Consider the following 11779-nt stretch of genomic DNA (forward strand, 5'->3'; position numbering starts at 1 on the left):
TTTTCAACTAGCTTGAAGCGATGAACGTTTCAAGACAAGCTCTCCACTATATCTGCTAGCAATCACCGGTCGTCGATAGACATTTCGGTTCTTTTCTGCTAAAGAAAGATCCGATTGTATGCCAAAGCCCAGCACCAAATAGTACGTAACTATGAGGCGGACCGGAAGGTTTGATGAGCAATCCAATGAACACCTTTTTATTTGACCTTTGCTGGTTTTGAACAAAAAAATGTTTTTGAAAATTTTAAAATTAATGACGGGTCTGCCCCCTTATATATGAGAGTAGAAAAACGATCTTAGAAGACTTACACATACACAAGACAGATATTTATTTCATAGGTAATTTGTATAAAAGGATTCTACGTTTTTTGGAATGCTTTCTACAGAATACATGAAAATTAGTTGTTTACTACATCACTTTTTATTTTCCAAAGAAGTCAACACATCCAACCAAGTTTAACACTGCTCAAAATTTACTTTTTATCGGGAAATACTGCATTGTAGGCAGATTTGGCTAGACCGGAAACGCTGTCTTTCAGTTCACCCATGCTGGTTGGAATTGTTGGCAGTTCTAATTGTTTATCGCCAGGCTTCACACCGTAGACAAAGTTGTAACCGATGGTGGCATATTTTTTCGCTTCCACTAAACCATGCTGGGCGTACATTTCGGCTTCTTGGGGGTAACATATGGACGCAACGCCACCGGCACCGACCGACGTGTACAGCAAACGACGGATGAATCCTCCACGCAGACCGAAAATCAAACCCGCAAGTCCACCGATGGCGACTGCACCTACGCGAGGCATCGTGTTGTCCTCTTCATTTAGATAATCACGGATGACTGAAAAGAAAAGTATAAATATAGTAAAGCGGGGTAACTTTGATAGTATTTTGAAAAGAAATCTTATTTTTTTTTGTATTCTGTTTTGTATATTTTTATTATACATATTTGTGGAACAAGTACTGATATCTCAGTTATCAGTTACAGTTGAAAGATTGCACAACGAATCATTTCGAATGCATACATAATTTTTTATATGATCGAAAGTGAATTTTTGCTTTTAGGGTAACTTTGATAATGGACCTGCAATTACAAGGAACCCCACAACCAAACAACTATTCCACAGCATTGCCCATGGAACTGGATTGGATAATGTTAACAGAGAACTTGAATCAGATTTTATACATTTAAGTCCAGAATTTATATAAAAAATCACATACAGAAGTGTTTAAAATTAAAACAAACATAAAAACACCAACGTCAAATTAGGTAGAGATCAACCATTGCTATCATATAAAATAATAGATTTCCAACAAAATCGATTAAATTGGATGAAGCCAATAGTGGGTTGAATACCTCTAGAAGTTTGCGATTTTATGGAGATCAAGGATTTAAATCTTTGATGACTTCATTGCCAAACATCGGTAAATGTAATAATGCGCAAAGTAGATCGAACGGCAGAATTTTATTTGATGCGTGCTCTTCAGACTATTTCTCAATTCAATACCATGATAGCCCTACATGTTTTGCCTCTTCCAGAAACCCTTCTACGATTGATTTGGTCTTAATCGACTCTAGTCACCTCTGTAGCCAACGGTTACTCATGCTGATTTTGATTCTGATCATGTCCCTGTTACATTTCAAATATCCCATGAAGCGATTCTCAATCCTATCAGATCCACTTCCAATTATTTTCGAGCAGACTGGAATATATATGAAACATATATTGACTCTAATCTTGATGTTAACATTTCTTTACAAACAAAACTTAATATTGACAATGCTCTTGAAACTTTAACAAATTCCATTGTTGAATCCAGGAGCTTTGCAATTCCAAAATGTGAAAAAAAAATTGAATCCGTGATTATAGACGATGTTCTTAAACTCTTGATCCGTCTTAAAAACGTGAGGAGAAGGCAATTTCAACGCACTCGCGATCTTGCTATGAGAATTACATGGCAGGATTTGCAGAAAGAAATCAAGAAACGTTTTGCACAATTAAGAAATAAAAATTTGAAAATAAAATTTCCCAATTGGACATTGGCTCTAAGCCCTTTTGGAGATTATCCATTATTTTGAAAAAACCTCAGAAGCCAATAACTGCATTGAAAGAGGAAAACAAATTATTACTAACTAATTGCGAAAAAGCTCAAAAACTTGCTATGCAGTTTGAAAGTGCGCGCAATTTTAATTTGGGACTTACTAGTCCAATTGAAAATCAAGTTACTCAGGACTTCGAAAATATTCTCAATCAAGAGAACGTTTTCGAAAATGTCTGTGAGACTGATTTGGAAGAAGTGAGAACTATTATTAAAAAAATCAAACATATACAAACTCCTGGCAATGATGGAATTTTCTACATCCTCATCAAGAAACTTTCATAAAGTAGCTTATCATTCTTAGTTGATATATTTAACAAATATTTTTAGTTGGCATATTTTCCTGACAAATGGAAAAATGCTAAGGTTGTTCCAATTTTAAAACCAGACAAAAATCCTACATAAGCTTCTAGCTATCGTCCAATCAGTTTGCTTTCCTCCATCAGTAAACTTTTTGAAAAGGTCATTTTGAACAGAATGAAAATTCAATTTTTGCCAATGAACAGTTTCGATTCCGCCATGGACATTCGAACACTCATCAACTTTGACGTTTAACAAGTTTGATTCGTTCCAACAAATCTGAGGCCTATCTGAGGTCATGCTCTTGTAGCAATAAGCTCGGGAACGTTTACTCGCGAGTAACCGAGCAAGTTGTGATTTATTATGGTTCTGACAGACAAATTAATTGCCTAACCATCAAGTCGACAGTACGCTACTAGTTTGTAGTCAAAAACCCTTGGAAACTATAAATCTTGTAGGGGAAGAAGCTTTTTTCCCAAAAACACAATTTGGGGGAGGGGGGGTCTGAGATTTCTTACGTGCCATACAAATTATTTTTAATTTTCATACAAAAAATCTTACCATGGGGGGAGGGGGGTTGAAAAACCCCAAAAAATGTCTTACGTAATAAATGGACAGCCCCATAGGGAACACCACAATAGAGCGCTGCATATGACGAGCCTAACCTCACTTATTTGACAGCTGCTGGTCCTGTTGTTTACGTTTCGGACTTAGTCGTTTTTTCCATCATTTTTTCATCTTCGCGTTTCTATCACCAGCATGCTGATGGTGACGATTTTCCACGGTAGGAAGATATAATAAAACGATCCGTGGTTATCTGCAGTGGATTTGACCTCTCCTCGCAGCAAACTTTCACGAAATTAAGAATGATTCGTCCAAACTGTAAACAACAGGACCAGTACCTGTCAAAATTGATGCGTGACGTCACAGTGCAGTGGAGTATAATGGGCATATTACCCTTAGTTAAAATTAGTCAATTGATACCATCAGTGCACCAGATTCCGCTCATTTAAGGGAAGTCATGTGTTCAAATGTTTATTATAAAATAACTGTTGAGTCGATCAATACCATTTTTATGTCACAATGAAGCTCCAAGTATATATAATCATATACACTGAACCAAGAAATATCATAGAAATTATTAAAAACGTCACTTACTTTGACGATACTTGAAATCCCATTCATATTATGTGTATCCAATGATATTCATGTGGAAAGTACATACAACTCATTATTATACCTCATAATATTCATTAGTCAACACAATATATTATATATGAACGAAAGTTATGTATGTTATCCGATAACTACTATGAGATTGGCACATGTGCAAATTTAATCGTTTTACTGGAAGTGTTTTCATGATGGTGAGTTCGGCTGACCTGATGAATGGAGTCAAAATTAATTGAATTTATGCACCATGGGATATTTTACGAATATGTGAACCTAAAGGGTAAGTTGAATATTCATAAATAAAACCATGAAATATGAATTCCTTGGTATGTATTTCAACTTACAGCAAAGCAATAGAAAATGAAATTTAGTACGCTCTGACACCGTAAAACAAGCAAATGATCAGGAAATATCCTCGATCCAATTGCAGATGGGAGAAATGGTAAATGCATGACGATGGAAGAAATGGAAAAACCGAAGGTGGATAATCCGGAGCACCCAGAATGGTATAAGAAGCGATACCCAAATTTAAGGATAGAAGACCTTTCAAACTTTGTTCATAAACCCTAATTTAAATTCGCCTAATCATATTTTATTTTGGAAGACAAAACATGCTGAATAAATATAGTTAAATTTAAATAATATGTTTTACCTATTTCACTCAAAACCAGAAATATTCCCCATTTCAATTAATTGTGCTATCATATAAATATCATTAACAAAATCAATATATGCCATCTGAATTTCACATAAGAGTCATTGACAAAATCCAATGATTCAAATAAAATTTTCACTTTAAATTTAAATATATACTATAGTATAGGTAAATAAATATATACTATAGTATAGGTAATATCGGCAAAATAAAAAGAATCTGAAAAAGTTTCATAAAAAAATATTAATTTGCATTTGTTACAGCATCTAAGTGTTCCAAATTCCGCTCACGGTAAACAGATTTCGCATTATTTCGAATTTATTTATCCTGGTATTTTTTATAGTCAAACCATAGCTACTACTGCAATAAAGAAAGCTGTATACTAAAAACAACATTCCTTTAAAATTTTGTTTGATTTTTTGCATGAGCGGTTATTGGAACACAAAAAAATACCTAGTGATCCAATAACCGCTCACGAGGTCTTGTGTATTCAATATAAAAGTATTATTTTATCAAATGAAAATAATGGCAGGCGACTTCATTGGAAAGTTGTTAATAGTGCTAGAATATGTCCGTGCTAAAAATGTGGATTTTTTACACGAAAAATCAATTTTTACTCTAGTGAGCGGAAATAGGGGCATGAGCGGATACTGGTACACTGATGGTAATTGCAATTGAATCAATTTATGGTGAAATAGGTACATTCGAAAATTCGTCAAATTTAGGCTGACCATACGTCCCGTATTTAACGGGACAGTACCGTTTTCATCACCTTGATGAACTGTCCCGTCGTTTTAACAAAAATTCTCAAATTGTCCCGTTTTTTTTTGAAAGCTGTGAATAGTTACTATATATTACACAACAGTTAAAAGCAAAAAAAAAAACAGCAATATAATAAACAGTTGTTATTTATTTTCGGAGTTTTATGTCATATTTTTTCCAGTAGTTTAGTTATATATCAGTTTCTCATTCAAAGTTAAAGTAAATTTTTAGACAGTATTGTTCGTTTAGTTGAGGAATAGATTCTCGTGCATATTTTCAGCGTGGAAAAATAAATACTCACACGTCAGTTTATATGGCACTTTCATAGAATCACGCAACTTGCATTCAATACCTATACAATCCAACATAATGCGTTACATGTGCGTTATTTGTTGGTTTTGTTAGCAACGACGCCATCCAATATCTGGCAAACATGGTGGGAGAATATTTTGGTGTGACAAAATTATTTAGGTGTGAGTATTAGAGGGCAAATCCTCACTATATTCTTCTAATTAACTTTTTGTCTATATGTTTTTAAATATCCCAATTTTTGGTATTTCCAAACCATGGTTGGGTGTCATTTAGATATTGTTTATATAAGAATGTAATAGGTTTAAAGAATCCTGGTTCAGCAATTTCAGGTCATTCATTGATATCTTGTATTAGTTAAATCTTTCTGTGATAATGTAAAAAAGCCCTTGAGAGCTCGCACTAAAAAAGCGAGAAAGTAGAATGAAAGAAAAGAGAAGTAGAGAGATATTCAAACTTGTACCGAAAAGGAGAAATACAGGAAAATAAGAAGTTTAGTGACAATCAGCCGGACAAAACGTGTTTTCAATTAAGTCCTTTAAACCTTGAAATCATATTCCTCACATTTTGCCTGCTACTTAACTTTAGAATAAACCTTAAAGATTTAATATCGAGAGAAAAAATGACGAAGTTATATGTATTTAATACATATTTCAAATCAATGTTCTAGGCCCCATATACACTATCTATCGAACCTTGTAAATTATATTAAACAACAATTCTGTAGTGAGTGTAGAACTAGCCCTCGTGCGTTAAAATACACTCAAATAAAGATTAAAAAAAAAAAAAAAAAAAATTCTGTAGTGGAAATTGTGAAGTATTAGAACGTTTTACCTCCATGATTTGATCAGAATAACGAAAACATTTCTGTCTTTCTTTTCTCAATGCAAAATTCTACTAATAGGGCAAACGCTCCCTTAGTGGAGGTAGCTCCAATAGTGGAGGTAGTGTGTTTTGACATGTTTCGCACTAATTTATGGCTATGTGATATTTTTCTATGATGTACGATGCGAAAATAATACAAGTTATCGAAAAATATTCATGAAATTTAACCGTTAAACTATTTAAAACAATTATTTTGCTTACATGTTTTGCTCCTTTTCACCTATAGTGGTGCATCGGTACCCATAGTGGAGGGTCCCATAAGAAATCAATGGATTGCGCCACTAAAGGAACCATTCTTAAAACATACCTCCACTAAAGGAACAGTGTTCCTATTATTGGTGCAAGGCTTTTTACAGGGAAATTTCAAATGAATCGTGATTTTTATACATTTGAATGATAGAAGGATTTGAAATCTATCGACTGATACGTTAAAATCATATATTTGATGATTTTATCACCGTGGTTTAGCAGTTTTCCCTTAGATGCACCACTAATGGTACATTTGCCCTACAGAATCATATTTTTCGCATTGAAACGAACTTTTTAAAATAGACGAATCTCAGAAATCATTCAACAAATTTCTAGGCAGTTTCCGAAGTATTTTTTTTTTCAATAAATATTGTATAGATTTATCTGAGAGAACATTATCTTCTTCTTTTAAAATCCGTTGTAGTTCTTCATTTGTCCCGTTTTTATCCGGATAACTTATGGTCAGCCTAGTCAAATTAAGACTTGCGACAAATAGCACCACAGTGTCAACAAAAAATAATCTACAATTTTTTGAAACCTTTTGCATAAGTTTGAGAAATAAATGATACCGTCTACTCACATTTTGTTTGCTTCTTTCCGTCCTCATACCACTGGACAACCTGTTTCTTCTGATCCGTCAGCAGGTGGGATGCTTCGGACACTTGAACCCGCACCACACGGATGCCTTCCTCGATGGCCTGCACCGGCTTGGACGGGGCACTCTCCTTATGGCCTTCGCATTCACAGGCAATTTTCTGATTGATTGGCCGGTACAGGGGCAACTCCGATGGCTTGCATATAATCGGTTTGGTTTTGCTAGCGTCTCCCGATTTGGCACCGGTTTCTTCTGAAGCTTTCACGACGGCAGCAGCTCCCAAAACAAAGGGAGAACTGCGAACGACACCACGAATCATTCCTGAAATTCACAAATTATTTTATTGGCTGCTAGATGGGCGTATACAGGATTTAACAAACACACTGTTTGATCAATTAAATTGAAAATATACTAACTTTATGTTGAAAATTATATAATTTTGATAGACTTGCGTCGCACCGAAAATTTCGCGAAGTGATGGAAATTTTGTTTTGTCAAACAACCATATGATTTTGACAGCTTCTGATCCTGCGAACAACAAGCCCTCTGCTGGTAGTTACTAGAACTACTAACGCTGAAGTTTGTGTCTACGCTAAAAAGTTGCAACACTCAATCTGTAGGTGGCGTGATCGGTGGCTTATGCACGCTAAGAAAATGTTTCACGCGATTGCGTGTTCTTCTGGGACTAAGCCTGCTTCTCAGATTAGTGTTCTTATGAGCTTTTCCACAATTATTAACTGAGAGCTTTCTTTGCCGAATGACCATTTTTGCATCGTATGGCAGGTACGAAGATACTCTATGCCCTTGGAATCGAGAAAATTTCCTCTACGAAAAGATCCTCGACCAGCGGGATTCGAACCCACGACCCTCAGCATGGTCAAACAGAATAGCTGCGCGTTTACCGCTACGGCTATCTGGGCGATTGCGTGTAATCTACTCATAATCGTACAATAGTCAGTTGGCTTATTAGGTACCGTAAAACGGGGTATCTTTGATAATGCGGGCAACTTTGATAGTGCGTTACCTACCACATATTAAACGAAATATCTGTTGATCGGTTAGGCAAAGCGAATGCAAAACCAAAGAATATTAGTATGGCACTTCATGTAAGAGCTGTTTTCATTTGAATCGACAACATTTGAGGCTTTATATACGAATATGAAAAATAGATACGATTTTAGCATTTTCGAAACGTTTACAAACAATCTGTTCTACGATTACTATTCGATGTAGTTTTGAATAGTCGGTCACTTATCTTTGACAGCCTAGTTATCATAGACCTTGAATATGGTCTCAAATCTCTTAGCGAAAAGCATTTCCACAAACTGGGATCATTTTTAATCAATGTCGGAAATTTCCATATATCGTTAAACACCTAGAGGTATGTAATGTCTTACAAATGTTACGTAATTCATTCAATTTTGTTCGATTTATACTCCATTATTGATGTTGTTGATGATGATGATTTGGTTCTACCATCTATTGTAGCAAGGCATCTGCCTATAGCACTGGAATAATCTGAAAAGCGATTTGATCAAGATTGTGCTGCATTGTTGGTGAGCAGTCAGTCTCCTGTATGAAGGGCCAAAAACGGATGTGCGGACCCGCAAGCAGAAACACTTGCACGAAACCCGCGGCAGGGGAAAAGAATCTCCTTCCAGAGGAAAGTTTTCACTAACAATTTTACATTCAAGCCCTCGATTGACAGAATACTCCTAATAGATGGGGTCGAAGAGCCCGCCCTCAATCCACGAAATGTTAACAACAGGGAGGAGGCAGTCCCAAGCTCCCTGTCCAAATCGCTTCATTCGGGTGCCCTGATGGTCCCTCCCAACCCAGTTATATATGATATAAAAAGATAAATAAATACAATACAAATTAGAACAATCTCACCAAGTTAGTTGGAACCCCTTGCAGATTTGTAACACTTGATGAACTGGATGAACTCTCCGATGACCAATGATGGTTTGATCCTATTTACACTATGGACCTGTGCATGAGTTCACGAATTTGACGTTTGAGCGGTGCCGAATTCACTTGTTGCCATGGTCACGTAAATAACACGGCACCGCTCAAACGTCAGATAGTGAACTCGTGCATCGGTCCATATGCTACACGGCACTCGCGAAACATTTCATTATTGATTGTGTTTACTTCAACAAGACGTCACAATGTCACATATAGCGTCACTCGGGGATTATATGAAAATCGCACAATGAACGCATCACGCTCCGCTTGACGCGCCGCGTTAGGGTAGATGTACCAATAGTGGAGGTACTAAGCACGATTGAACTTCATTTAACCGCCTTAATTCAAGAAGCGCAATTAACCCTCTAATACCCAAATTTTTATTTTCGATCTAAATATTATTTTTCGTTATCTAAAATCGTTCTAAACACGTTCTGGGCAATTATTTATTTTAATTCGTGAATTTTTGAATTTTGGTTTTTGATTTTTATAATTTTTATTTTTGAACATCCCTAGCTTTTTTCATTTTTTCTTTAAGCCTTTTCTGGTTGTTGATTTTTGGCAATAATAAAAATTTAAATTTTTGCGGTACTTTTGAAAATATTAAATTTTCAATTTTTTTTCGAAGCGTATTTTATTTTCCGTGTAACTAACGGAAAAACAGGTTTGAAATTATTTTGATACCACCAGGCTTTTCTTTTGTGATAGGTCGACCGTAGAAAAATATAAAAGGTATGATTTTTTATATTACACGTTAAATTAGCCACGGGCATTTATAGGTTATATAAGAATACAATTTTTCAAACAATTTTCAAAAATACAACGAAGTTTCAAAAGTCATTAAAAACATTTCTTATATGCGTGTTATGAGTCAAGGTTTAAGCCAAAAATAAAATAATTTTGATTTCCGAGCTACGAAAAAATACACAAAATTCCAAAGTGTACCCCGTCTAAAGGCGGGGTTGGGTATTAGAGGGTTAATGAACAAGTTGATGTTGTAACGGGAAGTAACGACCATTGACTTAATGAGAAAAATGAATGTTTTCTTATGAGATCCTCCACTATAGGAACACTTTACCGCAACTATTGGTACAAGCAAGAACAGTTTTAGCAATTTTAGTGATATTTCATCAGTTTTTTAGCAATTTGAACGCTCTTTTCAACTATTCCGTGTATCAACAAGCCAATACATCGATTGGCAGTGTCGGTTCTGTAGTTAATGCAATAAAATCAGTGAAAACGGCACTACCGCAACTATAGGAACACCCACAACTAAGGGAACACTTACCCTACTATGTTGTCGGCCTACAGCTTTAGGTTGTTCCCCTTCTAACACCACATTTCGTCGTTGTCATGGCAGCATAATGCGCTAAGTTTCACGCACACACATACACAGTTACTGATTTGAGGTACCCATGGCTTCCAGAAAATTCGATGCGCACTTCAACCACATGATTTTATATAAATTCTTGAGAATTAAACCACCATATTACGAAATATTTATAAAATGCTTTACATGCCAACTGACAACAGTTCATTCAACACCATTGAACCCCATTAAACAACAAACAACATCATTCAAGCATTTATACTCCATTATTGATGTTATCCCAAAACAGAGAACCGACTTTCGATTATATGAAAAATTATACATTCAATCTAAATACATCTGTTGGCAATCTATCAACTGCAATCGATAGCTACGATGCCAGTACTTGTTTTAAAAATATAAAATATAGTTCTTTGAAACAGCATGCATAAATATTCGTTTTCTTCACCGGTATCGTAAAACGGGATAACTTTAATAGTTTTTGGAAATAAAATATATAATTATTCGCGCTCTCTATTTGAAAGTTTTTTTTTTTAATTTTATAGGGGAATATGGTATAACTCGGACCTAGTAACAGTTTTATGGCCATATCTTTTCAGCACAATGAACGGCATGAACATTTTTATGTTTTCTTGAAAGCCGGATTCAGCTCTTCCAGGACATGACTAGACATATTTGAAAAAAATTTCCCAAAAGGTCTGAATTGGACCAACCCCAACAAACATTTTTGCGGATTGAGAGTTGAACAAACCAGTCTCAAGCATATTTCAGTTGAATAAACTGTTACACCGCTACTCTTGTTTGTTGGGACCCTGTTCCAATTTGGACCCCCATGTTCTAAATCGGACCACTCTATATTTTATCGTTTTTCGCTATGGTAGTTATAAATTATAACTCCGATTTGTGTGGTGTCAAGTTGAAGCATAAAAAATAAACTCAATGCTTGAAAAATTCCAATTTAGTTCGAGTCAGAACTTATTTTTGGTAGCAAGCTAATGGAGTGTAGTGGATAATTTGAGCTGGAAAAATTGCGGATTTAGCGAAGGCCGGTTTAAACGTTACGACAGTGGTCTACCGTATTGCTTAGATTTTTTCGAAGCCTTTTTCTTGGCCGCAGCAGAAACAAAGGCACCACCCATCAATACTACAACTTCTGTGGTTTTTTAACAAGTCGAGAAGACTTTCACGGAGCGGAGTTTAAGAAATAGACTGACTGGTCGTTGAAAATCAAGAGGTCCTGGGATTTCGATGGATATGCAAATAAACATTCATATGGTATTTTTTTGCACGTATTCTGAAATATTTAGTTCTTATGAATATATTATTCTTTTAAAATAGCATTATTCTTTGAAAAACTACTAAACTAGTTATTTTATTACTCAACGATGTGAACATGATGATTTTTTTTTGAATTTATCATAATGAAAAGCTGATCTTTATCTGATGAAAGCAT

At 35.4% G+C, this 11779-nt stretch overlaps 1 protein-coding gene across 2 annotated transcripts; it reads right to left on the reverse strand.

Moving 5' to 3' along the window:
* Positions 1–398: 398 nt before the first annotated feature.
* Positions 399–7568, reverse strand: LOC5567167 (MICOS complex subunit MIC27). 2 transcript variants are annotated; one of them, XM_001651526.2, is made up of 3 exons: positions 7445–7568; positions 7014–7349; positions 399–841 (listed from the first exon to the last, which is right to left on the reverse strand). In XM_001651526.2, exons 2-3 carry the CDS (start codon positions 7345–7347, stop codon positions 474–476), a joined length of 702 nt encoding a protein of 233 aa, XP_001651576.2. In that variant the 5' UTR covers positions 7348–7349; positions 7445–7568; the 3' UTR covers positions 399–473. The 2 variants fall into 2 exon arrangements, with proteins under 2 accessions (XP_001651576.2, XP_001651575.2); XM_001651525.2 differs by having other exon boundaries at positions 7413–7517.
* Positions 7569–11779: the final 4211 nt, after the last annotated feature.

The sequence above is a fragment of the Aedes aegypti genome, chromosome 3 (assembly GCF_002204515.2).
Source record: "Aedes aegypti strain LVP_AGWG chromosome 3, AaegL5.0 Primary Assembly, whole genome shotgun sequence".
In the NCBI taxonomy this organism is placed as follows: domain Eukaryota; kingdom Metazoa; phylum Arthropoda; class Insecta; order Diptera; family Culicidae; genus Aedes; species Aedes aegypti.

What these genes read in the sequence shown, in the direction of transcription:
- LOC5567167 (XM_001651526.2), bottom strand. Translation starts at nt 7,347, where the DNA reads ATGATTCGTGGTGTCGTTCGCAGTTCTCCCTTTGTTTTGGGAGCTGCT. An exon ending in CGGAAAGAAGCAAACAAAAT is followed by an intron (nt 842 to 7,013) that starts GTGAGTAGACGG and finishes TTTTCTTTTCAG; the next exon opens with TCATCCGTGATTATCTAAAT.